The 24,021-nt window shown below is 41.4% G+C and overlaps 1 protein-coding gene across 1 annotated transcript in view; it reads right to left on the bottom strand.

The window, feature by feature from the left end:
* Nucleotides 1-24,021, bottom strand: part of LOC126278781 (hemicentin-2-like) — a 732,365-nt gene that overhangs the window by 239,379 nt on the left and 468,965 nt on the right. The window contains exon 2 of the mRNA XM_049979058.1: nt 19,708-19,779. Coding sequence (XP_049835015.1) covers nt 19,708-19,779 — 72 coding nt within the window. The remainder of the gene's footprint in view (nt 1-19,707; nt 19,780-24,021) is intronic.

The raw sequence follows: 24,021 nt of genomic DNA, 5'->3' as shown, positions 1-24,021 counted from the left end.
CAACGGGAATTATCAACAGATCACGGTGCGTTTCGATGATTTTCCAGGTCACGATTGGCATCATCGCTGAAAAAGATACACGATACATCTCGAGTATCCGGTCTTAATGCTTATAGAGAGAAGTTAACATGATTTTCATAGCCGCTTCTATGCAGCTATTGACGGAGAAATATGTGACAGGGATGGAACCTTTACCCATGGAGATTGCGTAGGACACTTGCCTGACCCATGGCACTTCTACGTGCAATTGCACGGACGCTAAAGTGAGAATCAACTGCAGCAACAGCACGAACATTAATTTCCTTTGGTTTCATTTTGTTTCATCTGGTTCATTGTCCAGCTATTACACAACCACTGTCACATAACTGGTTGAAGATGTTGTTGAATAACTGCCCAGATGGTTGACGTCTATTGGGACACCCTGCCTCATGCACCGTACTAGATCGAACTGCATAAACCCTGCACTCATCATAGACCTTGAGTATGTCAACATTTTCTGCATTTGTAGCTCCCCTAGTCCACTTAAAGCTTGGACGGTCACACACTAGCTGATTATCAAGATGGAACGCACTTAAGGAACACATAAGTAATCTGTAAGCAAACATAACAACATACTTCCTAGCAGCCATATAGGTAAAATGGCACAAACAAGTATCGCTTTGGAAATTTGAAAATACAATATATCGCAAATGACTAGCACTAAAGTGGTCCAAAAACTACCACTGACGTTCTAATTTAGCCTAGATTTACTTTGTTACTACCAAAAGGCAATGTTTCATTAAATAAGTGTATGTTTTCACAATGAGTACACTTTGCAAGTCTAATTACTAGTTGCTTGCTGGCTAACATTACGCGTTCCTAACTGTCAATCCATACGTGAAAACCACAAATCAATAGTGCTTCCCAATTTCCGACATATTTGCGATGCAGATTTTCGTTGGTTCACCCTGGTGAAATGTTGTTGTGATGCCTCGTGTAAAGAGGAGAAATGCGTACCATCACGTTTCCGATTTTGATAAAGGTCGGATTATAGCCTATAGCGATTGCTGTTTATCGTATCGCGACATTGCTGATCGCGTTGGTCGAGATCCAATGACTATCAGCAGAATTTGGAGTAAGTGGTTTCAGGAGGGTAATACGGAACGCTGTGCTGGATCCCAACGACCTCGTATCACTGGCAGTTGAGATGACAGGCATCTTATCCGCATGTCTGTAACTTCTCGATAGCTGCGACAACAGATGGGGATGTTTGCAAGACCACAATCATCTGCACGAACAGTTCGACGACGTTTGCAGCAGCATGGACTATCAGCTCGGAGACCATGACTGCGGTTACCCTTGACGCCAAGTCTCGGTCACATCTTGTTCATATTGACGGCACTTTGAACAGTGGACGTCACATTTCAGATGTGTTACGATCCGTGGCTCTACCCCTCATTCGATCCCTGTGAAACCCTACATTTCAGCAGGATAAGGCAGACCGCATTTTGCATGTCCTGTACGGGCCCTTCTGGATACAGAAAATGTTCGACTGCAGCCCTGGCCAGCACATTCTCCAGATCTCTCACCAACTGAAAGCATCTGGTCAATTGTGGCCTAGAAAGTGGCTCGTCACAATACGCCAGTCACTACTCTTGATGAACTGTGGTATCGTGTTGAATCTGCAAGGGCAGCTCTACCTGTATACGCCATCTAAGCTCTGTTTGACTCAATGCAGAGGCGTATCAAGGCCGTTATTACGGCCAGAGGTAGTTCTTGCGGGTACTGATTTCTCAGGATCCATGCACCCAAACTGCGTGAAAATGCAATGACATGTCAGTTCTAGTATAATATATTTGTCCAATAAATACCCGTTTATCATCTGCATTTCTTCTTGGTGTACCAATTTTAGTGGCCAGTAGGATATATATATATATATATATATATATATATATATATATATATATATATATATATATATATGGTGTTTCAAAAATGACCGGTATATTTGAAACGGCAATACAAACTAAACGAGCAGCGATAGAAATACACCGTTTGTTGCAATATGCTTGCGACAACAGTACATTTTCAGGCAGACAAACTTTCGAAATTACAGTAGTTACAATTGTCAACAACAGATGGCGCTGCGGTCTGGGAAACTCTATAGTACGATATTTTCCACATATCCACCATGCGTAGCAATAATATGGCGTAATCTCTGAATGAAATTACTAGAAACCTTTGACAACGTGTCTGGCGGAATGGCTTCACATGCCGATGAGATGTACTGCTTCAGCTGTTCAATTGTTTCTGGATTCTGGCGGTACACCTGGTCTTTCAAGTGTCCCCACAGAAAGAAGTCACAGGGGTTCATGACTGGCGAATAGGGAGGCCAATCCACGCCGCCTCCTGTATGTTTTGGATAGCCCAAAGCAATCACACGATCATCGAAATATTCAATTAGGAAATTAAAGACGTCGGCCGTGCGATGTGGCCAGGCACCATCTTCCATAAACCACGAGGTGTTCGCTGTGTCGTCTAAGGCAGTTTGTACCACCACAAATTCACGAAGAATGTCCAGATAGCGTGAAGCAGTAATCGTTTCGGATCTGAAAAATGGGCCAATGATTCCTTTGGAAGAAATGGCGGCCCAGACCAGTACATTTTGAGGATGCAGGGGCGATGGGATTGCAACATGGGGCTTTTCGGTTCCCCATATGTGCCAGTTCTGTTTATTGACGAAGCCGTCCAGGTAAAAATAAGCTTTGTCAGTAAACCAAATGCTGCCCACATGCATATCGCCGTCATCAATCCTGTGCACTATATCGTTAGCGAATGTCTCTCGTGCAGCAATGGTAGCGGCGCTGAGGGATTGCCGCGTTTGAATTTTGTATGGATAGAGGTGTAAACTCTGGCGCATGAGACGATACGTGGACGTTGGCGTCATTTGGACCGCAGCAGCAACACGGCGAACGGAAACCCGAGGTCGCTGTTGGATCACCTGCTGCACTAGCTGTGCGTTGCCCTCTGTGGTTGCCGTACGCGGTCGCCCTACCTTTCCAGCACGTTCATCCGTCACGTTCCCAGTGCGTAGAAATTTTTCAAACAGATCCTTTATTGTATCGCCTTTCGGTCCTTTGGTTACATTAAACCTCCGTTGAAAACTTCGTCTTGTTGCAACAACACTGTGTTCTAGGCGGTGGAATTCAACACCAGAAAAATCCTCTGTTCTAAGGAATAAACCATGTTGTCCACAGCACACTTGCACGTTGTGAACAGCACACGCTTACAGCAGAAAGACGACGCACAGAATGGCGCACCCACAGACTCCGATGACTTCTATATCTTTCACATCACTTGCAGCGCCATCTGTTGTTGAAAATTGTAACTACTGTAATTTCGAAAGTTTGTCCGCCTGAAAATGTACTGTTGTCCCAAGCATATGCAACAAACCGTGTATTTCTATCGCTGCTCGTTTAGTTTTTATTGCCGTTTCAAATATACCGGTCATTATTGAAACACCCTGGTGTGTGTGTGTGTGTGTGTGAGTGTGTGTGTGTGTGTGTGTGTGTGTGTGTGTGTGTGCGGTACAGAAAGACCAAGCGAATGCGCCTCACCACGACATTGATGCGACTCCCATCGCCGGCAGGAAGCGTCTCTATATGTTCTATTACAGACAAAATCATTATTATACTAGAATTTATTTGACCATTTGATACAGCGGCCCCAGCATAGTTTAGCACAGGTATTGGATTTATGACATTTTTTAAAAGGGGCGGAGGTACAGGAAGCGTAATCACTACTCCAGCAGCCACTGAGAAGTGATGTTGCACGGTAACGGGAGTCAGGGCGGGCCGAGGCTGTGACGTCACTTCTGGAGTAGTGCTTACTCTTCGTCTTTTAGTGTCCATTTTAATTCAGATCGATGAAACAGATATCGCACTGCAGTTATTTTGGATCGCTCTATCGACTGGGTGCGTAAAATACCAGTAGAAAAATTGTTTTGGTTGTGATGGACAACAAACTGACGCCTTTCGTCGACGCTGATGTTCACAGGGAAGACGTAATGAATACTACTTGTATGGGGGTGACTACAGCTACACATCGCAAGAACGAAATTTCATTTATCTGCTGAAACACCAAAGTAAATGCGCCTGTCGTCCATCTTGGGAGAGCATCATCTGTTTACCTTCCGTTTAAGATGCAACAAACATAAATATTTTTAGTAGAACACGGTAGTATCAAAATTAGTCGAACTATATATATGCTGCAACAGATGAAATGATAAACAACTGAGTGGTTTCATAAAAGTATTCTCACTTCCAGAAGACACGACATATTCAGGATTGCGCGTTAAGAGGTATTACACAAGTTATAAATGTAACACATAGTGAATAAATACTGATTCATATGGATACTTGAAAACTTTTTTTATACATACTGATTAATGAGATAACTGTACGTGTCACATTCCTTGAATCCTACAATCAGCTCAGTCATATCTTCACTTAAGAACAAATGCGATTCATGGGGCGAGAATAAGTTAGTACATATTTCATAATTTCATTCCGCAATGTCTTATGGAATGTATGCACAATTTCATTACATTTATTGTAAATAAAACAACATTTCAAAACGCACAACGGTATATGTATTTACAATATCAGAAAAAAATGTTGCATTCCTTGTTTCACATTACGGTTGCCTTTCGTCCCGAACAGGGTTTACAATGCCACCACAGAAGTTTTTGATCACCTACCGAATGAAATTTCTAACAAAAAGAAAACAGAAACTTGCGAGAAACGAAAAATTTCTTCTTGACAACGGTCCCATCCGGTAGTAGAAATTCTGTGCATGTAACATGTGAAAGATGGTGTTTAGGGGTCACTGATGTACAACCATTAAATAAAAATCTTGCGAATAGCTAGCGTGACGCCATATTTTCTTAGGACTGTATAATATGAAAACTAACGGCCATGCCGCATTGATAGCACCAGTTCTCATCAGGTCACCGAAGTTAAGCACTGTCTGTCTGCGCTAGTACTGGGATGGGTGACCGACCAGCTACTAGCAACCAGGCTGCACTCAGCTGTGAGGCAAACTGAGGAGCTACTTGACTGAGAAGTAGCGGCTGCGGTCTCGTAAACTGACAAAACGGCCTGAAATGCCCCTCCACATCTGCATCTACTGTCGCCTGTGGGCTGAAGATGACACGGCAGCCGGTCTGTACCATTGGGGCTTATGGTCTGTTCGGGCGGAGAATAACATGAATCCAAATTGACCGGTTACGCTAAGGACGACGCACACACCCATGATGGAGGGAATACTCGAATCACCGAAGGAGACAGCCGCGCGAACCGTGGCGAGGCGCCCCAGGCGACGAGGGTACCCCGCGCGTAGCTGGAGGTTTAATTTAGCAACAAGGAAGAAGAGTCTCATAGGCGCTATGCAGAGATAAATAGTAATATTGTATAAAGTATATGAAATACAAGAGACGCATCAGACATTTAAGCTAACAGCTCAAATATATTTCCTATCGCCCTCTTTCGGCATTGGGATCTTTATCAAGTAACGGTACACGGCTCTAGAGCACATCATATGTAAGTAGGCTGTTTAGGTTTTTATATTGGTAACGCCACGTAGCGGTCTGTATGAAAATCACTGGCTGTACTGTGTGCAGTCTGTGGCTGGTTTGCACTGTTGTCTGCCATTGTAGTGTTGGGCAGCTGGCTGTTAACAGCGCGTAGCGTTGCGCAGTTGGAGGTGAGCCGCCAACAGTGATGGATGTGGGGAGAGAAATGGCGGAGTTTTGAAATTTGTAAGATTGGATGTCATGAACTGCTATACATATTATGACTTTTGAACACTATTGAGGTAAATACATTGTTTGTTCTCTATCAAAATGTTTCATTTGCTAACTATGGCTATCAGTAGTTAGTGCCTTCAGTAGTTTGAATCTTTTATTTAACTGGCAGTAGTGGCGCTCGCTGTCTTGCAGTAGTTCGAGTAACGAAGATTTTTGGTGAGGTAAGTGATTTGTGAAAGGTATAGGTTAATGTTAGTCAGGGCCATTCTTTTGCAGAGATTTTTGAAAGTCAGATTGCGTTGCGCTAAAAATATTGTGTGTCAGTTTAGTGTTGATCTGAATAGGTAAAGAGCGAAATGTCTGAGTGCTTTCATTTCTGCTCAGCTGTTTGAAACTCAAATAATGTTATAGGTTTATCAGCACAGTAATTAATTAATTTTCTAAGGGGACGTTTCATAACAATCATTAATTTATTTGTCTAAGGGGACGTTTCATACATATAGTATCAATGTGAACAATACAATTATATCTAATGGTATTTAATATTTTTATCGATTTTGCGAAACCTGTAAGAACGGAGTAGTAAATACTTTTTAACATTGTTCTAAATTAAACCATTTAAGTCTGAGAATTGGGTTAGTGAAATTTATTATCATATCCATAATTGGGATCGAACTTTCATACATAGTTTGTGTTGACAAGGGATTTTAATACTGCAGTATAACACTTGTATATATGGGACAGGTGCAAGTGTTCCTTATGTGCCTCAGGCTATCTGGCTAATTATAGTTTCAGAAGTTGAGGCGCTGATGTTATGGATATTTCTGACAATAACGACGTTTATCAGTTCGGTCGCTCTGACGGATATGCGTTATTAATCATTGTTATCAAGGACAGAAATACTGTCTGGTTTTCCTGTCATGACGATTTGACTCATGATCTTACACGTTTTGTTCCAGGTTGCTGCTTGTGTTTTACTCCGGTTATCACTGGCGTCTTCCTTCGGTCTGTTCAACTTCCCTTGAGGTCTTCGTCTCATTCACGGGCATGAGTGCAGCACAAGATTTGTGTAACTCTTACTTGTTTACGATAATGTGTGCATCAGAGGTTCGTCCTCAGCTTGGACAATAACATACCAGTCACTAGATATTTGGCGTTAAAAGCACTCATACTACGTGTTGTAGAATGGAGATGTCAAATGCAAGGAAAGAATGGTTGTATCGACGCGGCCTTTTGCGAAATCCTGTCTTGTGCCAGGCTTTACATTTCAGAATAGCACTTGCAACCTACATCACCGATTATTTACAGGATGTATTCTAAACTCTGTCTTCCTCTACAGATTACACTCTCTGCAGCTGTATCTAGTACCATAGAAGTCATTGTCTGATACGTTAACAGATGTCCTACCATCCTGTCACTTCTTCTTATTGACGATTTTCATACATTCCCTTTCCCCTTCGATTCTCCAGAAAACCTCCTTTTTTTACTTTATCAGGCGATCAAATTTTCGACATTTCTCTTTAGCACTACACCTCAAATACTTCGATTCTCTTCTGTTCCGGTTTCTCCACTGTCGATGTTTCACTACCATACATTCTCAGAAACTTATTCCTCAAATTAAGCCCTGTGTTTGACTCTAGTCGACTTCTCTTGGCCAGGGATTCCCTCTTTGCCAGTGCCCGCCTGCTTTTTATGTCGTTCTTTCTCCGTCCGTCGTGGGTTACTTTGATGCCTAAGTAGAATAATTCCTTAAACTCTTCTACTTTGCTACCTCAGTTCTCATGTTAACTTTCTCGTTGTTTTCATTATTTTCGTCTTCCTTCAATTTTCTCTCAGTCCATATTCTGTGCATATTATATTGTTCCTTGCATTCAACAACTCCTGTAATTCTTCACGTTCACTGAGGATAGCAATGCCATCACCGTATCTTATCACTGATATTCATTCAAACTCAATTTTAATCGCGCTCTTGAACTTCACTTTTGTTACCTTATTGCTTCTTCGATGTATGGGAGAAAGACAACATCCCTACATTACACCTTTTTCAATCCGATGAAATCTCTCTGGGTCTTTTAGTGTTATTGAACTCTGTTGGTTCATGTACGTATGTATTGTACGAGTGTATCACCCGTCTTTCCCTATTTTCGCAGAATTTCGAATATCTTGCACTATTTTTCATTTTAGAACGATTTTCCCACTTCGTGTGCGTGCCTTGATCTTTCTCGTCTTGCTTCCATCATCAAGTGCAATATCAGAACCACCTGTTTGGTGCCTTTAGTTTTACTAAAGCCAAACCAATCGTCGGCTGACACAATCGCAATTTTCCTTTCCATTCTCCTGTATATTTTATTGCCCGCAGCTAGGATGCGTGTGCTGCTGAGCTGATTGATATTTCTCACACATTTCGGCTCTTGGTATCCTCGGAAATATGGTATTTTTCAGAAAGTCTGACGGCATATGGCCTGTCTTATGCATGCTACAATGTGAGTAGTTGGTTCTTTCCCACTTAGACCAGTGAATTTAGAGCCTTTGGTAAAATTTTATCTGTCCCTTATTAAACTTTTGTAATCCACAGCTGTTTTACATGCTAATGCTGGGTCCTCTACACCTACCCTGAACAATAGTGTTTCTTCTTGTAACTCGTTGTAATACTCGTCCTTCTCTCCCTTCAGAGAGGCCCTCACTGTATTCTTTCCACCTATCTGCCATCTCCTCTGCATTTCGCACTGATATTCTCACTGCATATTTAATGTTATAAGCTTATCGTTCCTTTTCCACGGAAGGTTGTTTTAAGTTTTCTATGGGCTGAGACAGTCATTTCTACAATCATTTCCTTTTCGATTTCTTTATGTTTATCTTGTAGTCAATTCCCCTTAGCTTCCCTGCTTTTCCTATTTCTTTTATTTCTGAGTGATTTTGTATCTCCGTTCCTGAGTTTCACTAAGTATTTTTGTACTTCCTATTTTTCATCGATCAACTGAAGTATTTATTCTTTTATCCATGGTTTCTTCGCAGTTACTATCCTTGTATTTGCGCTTTTCTTTCGAAATTCTGTGACTGTCCTTTTAAGAGATGTCCAGCACTCTTACACTGAACTACCTACTGAGTTATTCATTACTGTAGTGTCTATAGCGTCAGAGAACTTCAGGCGTGTCTCTTTTTCACTTAGTTGTTCCGTATCCCAGGTGTTTTCTCATTGATTTTTCCTGGCTGTTCTCTTAAACTTCACTCTACTCTTCATCTGTACTAAACTGTATGTCAGTCTATATCTGGTCCTCGGTAAGATTTACAATTCAATAAATGATTTCGGAATCTATCTGACAATGAAGTAATCGACCTGGGACCTTCCTTCGTCTAACGGTCATGTATAAGTGATTCCTGAACAGAGAGTTCGGTGAAATTTATCGTAGAACTTAGTACGTTCTTCTTCTGAATAAATTCTCCTACCAAGGCCACAGCTGTTTCTCCTTTTCTTTCCCCTACAACCTCCTTCCCGTCCCCCATGATTATTACAGTTACGTTTCCCGTCACGTACTGAATTTCTAGTTCAATACCCTAAAACACTCTATCTCTTCATCATTTACTTCCGAGCTAACCTTGTCACTGGAGCTAACCTTATCACTCGGCTGACCAGAAATCCTAATCTTCTTTGCATTTCACTTCACTTACCAAAATCCCAGATTGAAACTTAGCATTCTGTTTCCAGACTTTTCCAGCTTTCCTATCAATTCCAAACTTATGACATTCCACACCACGACTTGTACAACATTAGCCATTCGTGGGTTACTCAATCTCTTTCTTCCCACCTGGAGGTCCGAATGGTGGACCAGTCCGACATCAACTGAGATATCATCTTGATACTTTTTTAATAACTGGCCCATGTCCTTACACATTGTCTTCAGTGCAGTGGTTTCAATTGCCTTCTACATCTTCATGCCGTTGATAACTGCTATTCTTTTACGTTTTGATGGCAGTTTCACACCCCAAGGTTAAGAGAATTACCTGAAACTCTGTCCGCTCCTTCACTCTTTTTCACAAGACCGTTGTCAGAATGCGGAAGTTCTGAGTCACCATTGTAGATGATTTTTGTTCAGAATTTAAGCAGAAGGATCGTTCAAACACGGGACAAATAACGTTTCTCAACTGCACGTCCAAGACACTATTCCTAGACCACAACAGTGTAATTTATTCACGTAGGATGTCGATTACAAATCATTCCTCCCACAAACATTTGTGTGTTTCTCATCTCTGTGAGTCTATTATGAAGTTAGCCTCAAGGCACACAGTGCTCGAGTATTAAAGAACTATCCCTAACACAAGATCTTACAATGTACAACGTAAAGACACACAGGTAATATACCGAGAATGAAAAAAGACTGTGCTCCCTCATGAATATATATCAGGTTAAGACTAAGGCAGAAAACCTAATTTCATTTGAGATTACACATCGGTAATACGACGTCCGCTTGCACGGAATGCTTAGTTTACTGAAGACTGAAAGGGTGGGAAATAGAGACAGAGAGAGAGAGAGAATAGGATAACAAGTGAGAAAGACAAAGTATCCAATAAAACGTGGGGCACAGTGGAATGGGGCACTAGACTGAGAAGAAATTGAAAATGCTGCCATGTCGACAATACTGTATTTCTATCAGAAATTGGAATCGAAATAAATAAAAGGCTACATGAGAACGGCTTGAGTTACTTGTAACATTATTGTTTCTTTTCGGCGGTAGATTCTAAATTCCAATAAAGAAGCTTGAAGACTAGTATTATGCAACACGTAATGATTTCGTCTCTGTTGGTCCATCATGGACAGGGGACATCGGCTGATTAAGTAACTAGCAATTTCAATCGAATTGACCATTCATGCGAAGATTTGAGATTTGATAGGAACTTGAGTTGCTACCAGGTCTTCGAATGAAGCACTAGTGTAACGATTGAATTCACAACATCCAGAGATCTATGGCTCTCTATGACAATTTTGTTTATTTGGAAAGATGCGTATGTTGCCTGAAGATGGCATGGTGAAATGCGGAATAAAATAAAATGCTGAAATAATATAAAATAAAATAAAATTTCATCTTAAGAAACACGCCTAACGGTGAATTTCATTGACCTTAACGTAATGATTTCTGCTGGATTACGCCCCTCCCATCTCACCTCTCATTCCTTAAGGAATCAAAATCCGATGTATATAACAGCTTCAGTCGCCTGAATACCTTACGGATGAGTGAATGTGTTCAATATTTCACGTTATGGGTGGAAAACTGTTGAAGTTGAAGACGGAAATGCCTCATCATGTTGGTTTTATTAGTTTCGAATAATTCGCCTATAGAGTAACTAAAAGGCATATTCAAAACAGGGCTTCAGTTTGAGAGGTTTAATCATCTTTGTCCATTTTTTCGAGCACGTTGACTGTCACTTTAGCTTTGATACATGCTATTATATAAAGATAATTTTGGATAGAAATAAACAATTACAAATGACATCATTTACCGAAAGTGGAGTTAATCGGTCCCTACCTGATTTCTAAATCGTGGAGCGGCACCGACGACGCAGTAAAATCACTTCGATTGCTCTTTAGAAGCCGGTGTGGTACTCACCACTGAATTTTTTGGAGCATGAAATAATCGGAAATATTGAAAGAATTAAATACTCAATATGCTAAATTATTCGGTAGTGCTAATAACAATTCCGTTTCAAACAATAAGCTACGTACCAAATTTGCTAAATGCATGTATAGTATCTCACATTATTTTTGGAAGTCACTGTTACACATTTTTTTTTTAATTCGGTTAACTTTCGCCCATATTTTAGATCCATATGACAGATACTTTTCAATACACTGGATATTGTAGTCGGGATTATTTGCGCGTTGCGAATTACGTTACTTGAAGACTCGTTCGTGTGCATATTTTCTGACTTAAATACACAACTAATAGTGTTAAGCTTCTAACGTAAGATTGTTCTTCTTAATCAGCATACTAGATATACTGAAAACGAAATGTTAATAGCCTCTCGATGTCTTTGGAACTGTAACTTACAACTGGAAGTGGGTGACCATTTAAACTTTTTATTATTATTACATGTTATATTCAGTCTCTAGTCCTCAATCGATGGTTTGTGTACCATTTCGTTAGTGTGTCAGCGTTTAAGTCTCACCGACTGACGGAACTCTTCGGGCAGTTTGAGGTGTTGATTTATTAATACATGAGCGATAAACTCTCTTCGACTAACGAAGCTCTTGGAAATGTGTAGTAATTGCTTTTGATACACTCGTACTAATCAGCGAAGAGGGAAACGTGTTCCATCCACTAAAAATTCTAAAAATTTTATCAAAGAATTGAACATCAATTTTGATTTTAGGACCTTTTCATTGTTTTTCTTAATTAACTGGGTGAACCATGTAATTTTTGTGTCTATTTCACCTAGTGTGTGGGTGGTAAGGGACAAAGCGCTGTGCGCCACAATATTGAACGGCAATTTAGTGAACAACCAATATTTCTTGGTTACAACGATTACTAAAGACGACGTTCTTCTCTCTGCGTTAGAGAACTCGACGATTATCCGCTGCCATCATCATCCACCTACAAAAACTAGTGTAACAGGTTTGCGAGCTGTCCAAATTCAGTGACTAGTCGTTGTACGTATAGCGTGTAACATGTATAAATGCATATATTTCTACCGGTGTACTGAAGAACATTACATCAATATGTATTTCATTTGTGTACTACTAATTATAGTTATTAGGAGTAGTATGTTTTTATGTTGGTTAGTATCTCCAAGTACTTGTGGCAGGGGCGAATCCTTAATGCTTACTTTCCTTGGGCAGCAGGTCAAGTGTTGAAATGTGGATGCTTGGACACAAAACGGTCAGTCTATAGTGACAGGCGTTTCCACTTAGTGAGGTACTTACGAACGAACACAAAAAATCAGCTCATATAGTTTCCAACATGTTTGTGGGGGGGGGGGGGGGGGGGGGGGACTATACAGTGCAGAGGAAAAATAATCAACACACTGTATGTACGTATTAAGGCATCCCATATAAAGATAAAGATACCTACACCTATACCCGCTACACCCCCTATATACGTTTGGTAGACCATCCTAAGCTGATTGCTTAGACAACAAACTAATGGAAGATAAAAAAGGTTCAGTATCGCTAAAAACCATTGTACGGCCAAGATCGCAAGATTTTTTTTTAAATTGAAGGTAACTGGTTTTAAAAGCTTTAGTTGTCATCTTCAGATCTTATATATATATATATTATGAAAAATGTTCTTTTGAACTGAAACTCATGCACAAGAAGTCAAGTGGATAGAACTCAGCTCATTATAAATGTATGTGATCCCTAAAATATTTAAAAACACGCAGCACCTTGTTCAAAATGCGTTGTCCATATACATATTGCTCACAGATGCTTTTTATATGACACCAATACGGCACACAATAGCACATCCGTTTACATATGCTGGACACATATTAAACAGAGCAAATCCACAACTTTGAGTTGTACCAAAAGTATGTCATTGTACGCCACATAGTTCAGGAGATACGATGCCATAAAAACTGAGATGCCTGACAAACTGCCGCATCAAGTGTGACGTTTAAATCTATTACTTTTTTGGTATTAAATGTCTTCAGAACACATTTCGCAGACAATAGGCACATACACCACTGCATGCACCTTCGAAATCTTGTCTTTGTGCAGCACATAGTTCAGGAGGTAACATATCTTAAACACTGAACTCCATGGAAGTGAAATTTCTGAGAGAAATTCGCTAGACATAGAGGTGAAATAACTGTACCATTAAATATCTTAAATACACTCCTGGAAATGGAAAAAAGAACACATTGACACCGGTGTGTCAGACCCACCATACTTGCTCCGGACACTGCGAGAGGGCTGTACAAGCAATGATCACACGCACGGCACAGCGGACACACCAGGAACCGCGGTGTTGGCCGTCGAATGGCGCTAACTCCGCAGCGTTTGTGCACCGCCGCCGTCAGTGTCAGCCAGTTTGCCGTGGCATACGGAGGTCCATCGCAGTCTTTAACACTGGTAGCATGCCGCGACAGCGTGGACGTGAACCGTATGTGCAGTTGACGGACTTTGAGCGAGGGCGTATAGTGGGCATGCGGGAGGCCGGGTGGACGTACCGCCCAACTGCTCAACACGTGGGGCGTGAGGTCTCCACAGTACATCGATGTTGTCGCCAGTGGTCGGCGGAAGGTGCACGTGCCCGTCGACCTGGGACCGGACCGCAGTGACGCACGGATGCACGTCAAGACCGTAGGATCCTACGCAGTGCCGTAGGGGACCGCACCGCCACTTCCCAGCAAATTAGGAACACTGTTGCTCCTGGGGTATCGGCGAGGACCATTCGCAACCGTCTCCTTGAAGCTGGGCTACGGTCCCGCACACCGTTAGGCCGTCTTCCGCTCACGCCCCAACATCGTGCAGCCCGCCTCCAGTGGTGTCACGACAGGCGTGAATGGAGGGACGAATGGAGACGTGTTGTCTTCAGCGATGAGAGTCGTTTCTGCCTTGGTGCCAATGATGGTCGTATGCGTGTTTGGCGCCGTGCAGGTGAGCGCCACAATCAGGACTGCATACGACCGAGGCACACAGGGCCAACTCCCGGCATCATGGTGTGGGGAGCGATCTCCTACACTGGGCGTACACCTCTGGTGTTCGTCATCGTCGAAGGGACACTGAATAGTGCACGGTACATACAAACCGTCATCGAACCCATCGTTCTACCATTCCTAGACCGGCAAGGGAACTTGCTGTTCCAACAGGACAATGCACGTCCGCATGTATCCCGTGCCACCCAACGTGCTCTAGAAGGTGTAAGTCAAGTACCCTGACCAGCAAGATCTCCTGATCTGTCCCCCATTGAGCATGTTTGGGACTGGATGAAGCGTCGTCTCACGCGGTCTGCACGTCCAGCACGAACGCTGGTCCAACTGAGGCGCCAGGTGGAAATGGCATGGCAAGCCGTTCCACAGGACTACATCTAGCATCTCTACGATCGTCTCCATGGGAGAATAGCAGCCTGCATTGCTGCGAAAGGTGGATATACACTGTACTAGTGCCGACATTGTGCATGCTCTGTTGCCTGTGTCCATGTGCCTGTGGTTCTGTCAGTGTGATCATGTGATGTATCTGACCCCAGGAATGTGTCAATAAAGTTTCCCCTTCCTGGGACAATTAATTCACGGTGTTCTTATTTCAATTGCCAGGAGTGTATATGTAAATACATTTAACATGCGAATATGAGAAAAGCCACGGATAATAAGCTCTTCCTAAGTCCCTGGAGCGATATTAATCAAATTTGGTACACATATTATTTAGAATATGGAAAGAAACATCAGGGAGAAAGAAATAGTGTCTTTGAAAAGTAATTAAAACGTCGTCGGTTCTGGGTTCGAAACCTGCCACCGCTTAAATTTTGATTACTAATCACCCTCATTGTGCTAACGACCTTCTTAAATGTGGCAGAGAAGTTGGTAGAGGTTCATGGTACTCGCTTGTCCCTGGGGTGGGAAACTGCGCCTAAAAGTGGAAGCAACAGCAATGGTCAACGCCTTGAGGATGCAGAAGAGACCATAACGTGTATCCAGAAGACATGTGGCCTGTAACTGAAAGGAGCGTCATAATTATCTCTCCTAGACAAAATAGTTCGAAATAGTCCGCTATTCCGATCTCCACTACGGGACTGGCGAAGGGGAGGTGACTATGAGAAAAAGACAATAATCAACGAAAGGATAACGTTCTGGGTGAGGAATGTCAGAAGTTTGAATGTGTTAGGGAAGTCAGGAAATGGGAAAAGGGAAATGCAAAAGCTCAATCTAGATATAGTAGGTGTCAGTGAAGTGAAATGGAAAGAAGACAAGGATGTCGGGTCAGATTAGTACAGGGTTATGTCAATAGCAACAAGAAATGGTATAATGGGAGTGGTATTTGTTATGAATAGAAGCATAGGTCAAAGGTTTAGTTACAGTGAAAAGTTCAGTGGTAGGGTTGTTGTAGTCAGAATCGAGAGCAAACAAGCACCGACAACGATTGTTGAGGTATAAATGCCGAGGTCGCAAGCTGAAGATAAAAAGACAGGGAAGGTATGTGAAGGTACTGAAAGGATAATACAGTACTTAAATGGAGATGAAAATCTAATAATCATGAAGGCTGAATGCGGTTGTAAGGGAAGTAGCAGGTTACACTAGAATATGGGCTTGGGACAAGGAATTAGTGAGTGGAATGGCTAATTGAGTTGTGTAATGAAGTTCAGCAAGTAACAGCGAATACTCTGTTCAAGAATAAAAATAGGAGGAGATATATTTGGATAAGGCCGAGTGATAGGGGAAGATTTCAGTTAGATTGCGTCATGGTCAGACAGAGATATTGGATTGTAAGTCGTACTCAGGAACAGATATAGACTCAGAAGACAAAATAGTAGTCATAAATGGTAGACTGCGTTTTAAGAGATTATTCAGGAAGAATCAGGGTGCGGGAGTACTAATGAATAAGGAGATACGCTGGAAGTTCTCTAAGGCTATACATACAGCAGTAAGGACTACGTCGGTAGGCGGTACAGTTGAAGTGGAATGAGCATCTCTAAAAAGATCAATTACAGAAGCTGGAAAAGAAATACATATACAAAAAAGATAACTGTGAAGAAACCGTGGGTAACAGGAGAAATACCTCTGTTGTTCGATGTTCAGGGATATTCAGGAATACAGCAATATATGTTACTGAGTTATGAAATAAATGCAAAGTGCAGAGAAGCTAAGAATATATCGAAAAAGAAACGATTGTCCAAAGGACTGACACACCATACAGGGAAGTCAAAATAGCCTTCGGTGAAGCTAAAAGCAAGTATGGTTACGTTATGAGTGCAACGCTAATTCCACTGTTAAATGCAGAGGAGAGAGCAAGTAGGTGGAACGGTTATACTGCAGGCCTTAATGAGGAGGAAGATTTATCTGATATTATAGAAGTAGGAACATGAGACGCTTTAGAAGACGTAAGGGATCGAGTATTAGAATTTAAGTGAGCTTCTGATGACTTACCGTCAAATAAGGCAGGAGTAATAGATAACATTCCATCAGAATTTCTAAATTGGGGGAAGTGGGAACAATAATACTGTTGATGTTGGTGTGTAGAATGTATGAGTCTGGAGACATACGACCTGACTTTCGGAAAAGTATCATCCACATAATTACGAAGACTGCGAGAGCTAACAAGTGCGAGAATTATTGCGCAATCAGCTTAACAGCTCATGAATCGAAGTCGCTGATAGGAATAATACACAGAAAAATGGAAAAGAAAATTGAGAATGCGTTAGATGACGATCAGTTTGGCTTCAGAGAAGGTAATAGCACTAGTGAGGCAAAAAAAAAAAAAAAAAAAGGAAAAAGAAATTCAAGACGCGTTCATAGGATTTGCCGACCTGAGAAATACGTTCGACATTGTAAAATTGTGTAAGACGTTTGAAATTCTGAGAAAAGTACGGTGAGTTATAGGAAGAGATGGGTAATATAGAATATGTACAACATCCAGGACGGAATAGTAAGACCAGACGACCAAGAACGAAGAATTCGAATGTGAAATGTCTTTCCCCTTACTGTTCAGTCTGTACATTGAAGTAGCGATGTTGGGTATCAAAGAAAGGTTCAGGAGTGTAATTAAAATTCAGGGTGAAGAGATATCAATAGAACGATTCGCTGATGACATTGCCATCCTGAATGAAAGTAAAAAACATGTTATGCTGAATTGAATGAACAATCCACTGAGTACAGAATATCGATTGAAAGTAAATCTAAGAAAGACGAAAGTTATGAGAAGTAGCAGATATAGAACAGCGAGAAACTAAACATCAGCGTTGATGGTCACGAAGTAGATGAAGTTCAGGAATATTGATACCTGGGCAGCAAAATAACCAATTACGCATGGTGCAAGGAGGACATCAAAAGCAGACTAGCAATGGCAAAAAGGATATTCCTAGTCAAGGGAAGTCTATTAGTATCAAACGTAGGCCTTAATTTTAGAAACAAATTTCTGACAATGTACATCTGGAGCACAGCATGGTGAAACACGTACTGTGAGAAAACCGGAACAGAAGAGAATCGAAGCATTTGTGGTGCGGTGCTACAGGCGAATGTTGCAAATTAGTAGCACTGATAAGGTATGGAATGAAGAGGTTCTATGCCGAATCAAAGAGGAAAGTGATATGTAAAGGAAAACACTGACAAGGGCAAGGGTCAGGAAGAGAGGAAATCTGTGAAGGCATCAGACAATGACTTCCATGGTGCTAGACAGAGCTACAGAGGAAGACAGAGATAGGAAGACCTCCAGCAAATAACTGAAGACGTATGCGCAAACCCTGCTCTGAGTTGAAGAGGTTGGCACAGGAGCGGAATTCGGGGCGGGCCGTATCATACCTGTTACAACAACGCTGACCCAAAAAGCCAGTTTCCTATTGGGTTGATAGTGGTAACGAGAAGAACGAAGGGATGACAGAGAGTGGAGAGAACGATATGGAAGGTGGAAGAAGGAGATAGGCGCAGATAGAAGGAGGTAATGTACAGTGATAAGGGAGGGGCGATGGGTAGGGAGAAGGGAGAAGAAGATGATATGAGCAGGAAGAGGAAAGAGGGAGAGAGACAGAGGGAGGAGAAGACAGGCAAAGAAATTAGGATGTCGACGTGAACAGACAGTGGGGGAGGGGGGGAGGGGAGAAATAGACAAAGATTACAGAAGGAAATGTACAGAAAGTGTGTAAGGGAGGAGACAGGCGCAGAAAAGAAAGGGGTAGAGATGAACGTACAGAGGGGGGGGGGGGGGGGAGATATGGGCAGACAGATGTTGACGGAAGAGGAGATGAATAGAGGGGTATCTTCACATCGACAGAGAGAGTGGAATTGATGAGATGTATAAAAATAGGAGTGGGTGTAGATGGTCAGAGAGTGTAGGTGGAGGAAGTAGCCAGAGAATAGTGTTGGAGAAAGTGAATGGAGAGAGGGGGATCGACTGACAGAAGATTAGAATAAATACATACCGGGGCAAAGCCGTGTACTCAGCTACTGAATATAGAAACTTGTGCTAATTATAACTTATTCACATGACTATAAAGTTCATTTACAAAACAAAATTTTATGTTTAAGAGACCTTCTGTTCACATGCAGAAGTCTGAGGGAGTTATACATCTTGTCTCCTATTTCATAGGCCTCTCGTGCCTGATTCTCCTGGGAGAATACTGAAGACCTGATTCCATGAGTTGTGGAGTGCCGGCCGCGGTGGTCTTGCGGTTCTAGGCGCTCAGTCCGGAACCGCGCGAATGCTACGGTCGCAGGTTCGAATCCTGCCTCGGGCATGGATGTGTGTGATTTCCTTAGGTTAGTTAGGTTTAAGTAGTTCTAAGTTCTAGGGTACTGATGACCGCAGATGTTAAGTCCCATAGTGCTCAGAGCCATGTAAACCATTTTTAGTTGTGGAGCGGCATTTATATTTTAACATACCCTGTTAATTTTTGTGGAGCTCGTTACTGTTTGTTTTGGAAATATGACTTACGCAACAATGTGGTGGTCTTTAAATCGAGTACCTATTCAGAGTTACTCAGTAAGGAATCTCAATAACCGCGATTTTATTTTCCGTGTGACATGGACACAGATCACTATTGGAGCCATTTTCACCCATAAAACTTCAGGTAAGCAGCCTCCTCTCCAACCACCATTAGTGACTATTTACAACATTGAAACAGTCTTTAAACTAGAAGGAACATTTTCCAGAGGTACTTGAGGAAAGTGAGATAAATTTACATCAAATTCACACTTGCCCTAGATTAACCTTCTTAACTTAGTTTCTACACATAATCCCTACAAATTCTTTTTGTTAGTGGGTATCAATAAAAGCATACCTGGCCTGGAAGGTGCGACAGCTAAGGCAAACAGGACGTAAAGCCATTGAGCGGATGACGCCCACTGCACACCTGAAACACAAGAGAGTTCCGTGTCACTGGATGGGTATGCTGTCCTCAGATTTCTGGCCCCAGGGGCCTCATACAAACCAGATCGTAAGCCTGAGCAGGAAATACGAACTGAGACACAAAGAAATTACAAACGTTTGTTGCGAGCGGCTATTGCTGCATATGAATTAGGAAAGTTGAAAAATTTGCGTCGGACTAGGATTCGAAGATCTTCTGATCTTCTGATCACTGAGTCAGCGTAGACTGTTCTAGCACGCCTCATGTCAGACCTAAATTCTCAACTTCTCTACACATTACAAATGTAGGCTCCTTTCCATCACTTGGCGATTCCCATTGCACCATTGCAGTCTGTGTCTGGCGCGCATATGCACTGAAGAGACCATTGGCAGCCCTCGCCTTAAATATATATATAGTTCCTATTCTTTCGGATATATCTAAAAGAAAAAACACATAAAAGTTAACTGAATTAATTTCAGTAATATCTGCTATAAAGCTGTCTGCCGCCTAATTAAGCATTAAAACACCTGTAAGACACAAAAATTCATTTTTAAACTCCATTGTACACACTGTCGTACGTCTTACATAGTTGTAATAAGATTTTTCCATAACCTTATCAAATCAAAACATATCTTTCTCAATGACAACGCCATCTCTGAGTTGTTGTTTATTCGTTGCACACAAAGAAAGAGGTAGAAACGTGCTTTTCCGTATGCTCGTCTACACGATCCCACGAAACTAAAATTCATGTACACTGCGCATGTGGATGATATCTCACATATTGAATATACATTTGAGGTTTTCACAATAGCTGCAGTATACACTGTACATTTCTCTTTGGTACCTATAGCACCACTCTACCAGAGAAAACAGTAGTTATCACTTGATCTGAGAGTAAAGTGTGGTGGACACTCTTGTGGCAACAAAGTAGATTCATTGAACACGAATTGACTGCATATTTCACTCAAGGATTCAGCCTGTTCTGAATATATTCAGACTGAAAACCACCCCTATAATCAGTAATATAATGTTCTCGATACATATGAGTAGAAAGAGCACATTAGAAATGAGGCATGTGACACAGTATCACAATTCAGTATTAAATGAATAGAATCACTTTATCTATGATAATGATGTAGGCTGATGAAATGGATTATAATTTGTACCACCACTGGGATTCAAACGCAGATCCCCGGTTTACTTGCCAGATGCACTAATCACTGCACCACACTGACTCTGCAGTTGCAGCTGTAACTGACTCGGTAGCTGCAATACCTACACGTATTACCGGAGTATGTCACCCTCCTCGATAGAAATTCCACTTTACGCTGCAGCCCATTGCTGTTCCCTTTTAAACTTGAATTAGTGTTGCAGGGGCTCTCCAATATTTCAATAGCACCTTAGCAATGAGCGAATGGGGTTACTCCTGCCTGTAGCTCAGGTGTAAATGGTATATTAATCATACGCTCTTGAGTCATATTGAGTCTCACCTTTATTCAAGATAAGGATGCAGGCTGAGGCAATTAATTAAAATTTTTACCAGCACTGCGGTTCATGATGATGAGAGTTTAGAAAAGCAAAGGGCTGACCTGTCAATTGGGATCAGAATCGAAAAAGGTGATGTACTAGATTAATAAGTGCAGCTGTGGTTGCTGCAGTGCCGTGTGGCGCAGTGGTTATAAATCTACCTAATAAATGGAAGACCTTGGTTCGATCTTTTCACTGGATTCAAGTTTCACACCATTTATTCAACCTACATCATTATTGTAGCTAAAGGTCAGACTGTCTGTGTCTCATGCGCACCGCCTTTGTATGATAAAATACGTTCAGTTTTTGGCCATTAAATCTGTTTCCTCACTTGGAAGTCATAATGAAACAGAGAATAGCTATAGTAAGTAGCTTACATATTGTAGCGTTATGTGTTTATTAGAAAACGGCACAAATCATCATCTTTCAAGTATCGTCACTTTCAGAGTAATTTGAGAATTTTGTTTACGTTGCGGCACTCAGATGACAAATGATAATTGCCTCGTTGTCAGAAAACTCTATAGTGATTGAATGCAGTTGTTATGTAGTGTCGACTTCATTAGATGGATTCTTTTGGCTAAAGATATTCAAAATAATGTTCAAATGTGTGTGAAATCTTATGAGACTTAACTACTAAGGTCACCAGTCCCTAAGCTTACACACTACTTAACCTACAAACACGCACGCCCATGTCCGAGGGAGGACTCGAACCTCCCCCGGGACCAGCTGCACAGTCCATGACTGCAGCGCCATAGACCGCTCTCTCTCGTATGTGGATGGGATGGATATGGTGTTATGGGCGCTCAACGGTGTAGTCTTTAGCGCCCGTCTCTCGGATATCGTAGGTTAGATCAGGAGCTATTTGTGTTCAAAATATCCTTGAATATTTACTGTGAAAAGTTGGAACTGCGTTTCCACTTACGTATGCTACGGTAGCCTGATAACGTTATAAATAGCACGTCATGATATAGGCATATCTCACAAAAATTTGAATTGGTATTCGATACACTTATCAAAAGGAAATGAATACTGTATCAAGCCCAAGTTATTTCGTTGTAATGCATGGCTTCATTCGGAGGACAGTGATTATAACAATTAATAACCGAGCGAGGTGCCGCAGTGGTTAGCATACTGGACTCGCACTCGGGAGGACGACGGTTCGATTCCGCGACCGACCATCATAATTTAGGCTTCAGGTAAATGCCGGCATGGTTCCTTTGAAAGGAAACGGCCGACTTCCTTCCCCATCCTACACGAATCCGATGAGACCGATGATCCCGCAGTTTGGTCTCCTCCCCCAAATCAAAACCCACAATTAGTACTAGGACGTAACATGTAGGAATTGAGACTTGAGACTAATAACTGTTTTCCTTGATACTGATGGGCAGTGCCTAACTTCCACCAAATCATTTAAATGATTTTCACAGAATAAGTTGCTATCTTGAGCAGCACTTTTCGTACACTATGTACTAAGTCAGTTAGGTTCCAGAGAGCATTTGTAAGTTTCAAATTACATCAGAGCCCTAGTCTGAAATTATGGACTAATTTTCATATATAACCAAACCTCAAATCCAAACAACTTCTACATGTACCTGGTTTATAAATCCGAGATATCAAGATATTATTGCTTATCAAATTAGACGAAAAAACAGCTACGAGCAATGTAGTATTTTAAATACTGAGCCTATAAGAATCTTGAACAAATTTTGATGAGATGAGCTGCAGTCTTAACATGATACTCAAAGTCAGTATGCATTCCACTTTCTATGAGTCTTAACATAAGGACATTTAACCACATAGCATTTTCATGTTCTTTCCTGACAGAGATAATAAAAGACTGTGAACGTATTACCTCGACAAGGATGAAGGAGGAAATAAGCTCTGACCTTCTAGAAGGAACTAGTGTTACAATTGTGATTTAGCGATGGCATTGAAAATTTATATACCTATTGCCAAATGTGGATTTGAGTACAAGGTTCCTTGAGCGTGACTCCAGTTTTGTAAGAAGTAATGTACCTTCCTGTACTGAAGCTGAATCCAAGTTAACTGGGCATCTGATAACTTTGTTATAATATTACTAACGGCTAGGATATTGTACGTTTCTTTGAACCTTAAGAAAATAAGAGCGTTCCTTTCAGAGCAACATGGCGTGTACAAATATTGGTTGTTGACCATACCTGCAAGTTTTTCCATTTCTGACAGTAATTCATTAGGCCCTTTCATAAAACAACGTAATAGCGAGTTAGCACTGTCGCACGATTCCTTCCTCAATGCTATGCGACAGAATCCATGAAGACTTCGTATTATTAGAACACACTACATTAATTCTGCTGATGTTAAACATTATCCTGTTATTTAATTCGTATTGACTTTATTCCATGAGTACATGTTTCACATAATTCATACGTAAGAATAGATATTTGATTGTTATTATGTAAGGCGCAGTGTATTTAAAACGAGGAAGATATAACCAAGCGAACATTTTATTATTTCAAAAATAATCGACATAACTGTTGGTACATCTATCCTGCTGTGAGACAAATGGGAAAATTCTTTCATTGAAAAATGTTTTCTGTAGCTCACGGAACAAAGTTGTGACCAGACCTCTTCTACCGACTTAAATAGATGGCCACGGATGTCTTTATTCAGGGTTCCAAAAATATAAAAATCGTATTGGGGAGAGATAGTGACTTTATGGAGGACACATAAGGGTCTTCTAGC

This window comes from Schistocerca gregaria, chromosome 6, assembly GCF_023897955.1.
Source record: "Schistocerca gregaria isolate iqSchGreg1 chromosome 6, iqSchGreg1.2, whole genome shotgun sequence".
Taxonomy (NCBI): Eukaryota; Metazoa; Arthropoda; class Insecta; order Orthoptera; family Acrididae; genus Schistocerca; species Schistocerca gregaria.
This window is presented reverse-complemented; position numbering and strand designations above follow the sequence as displayed.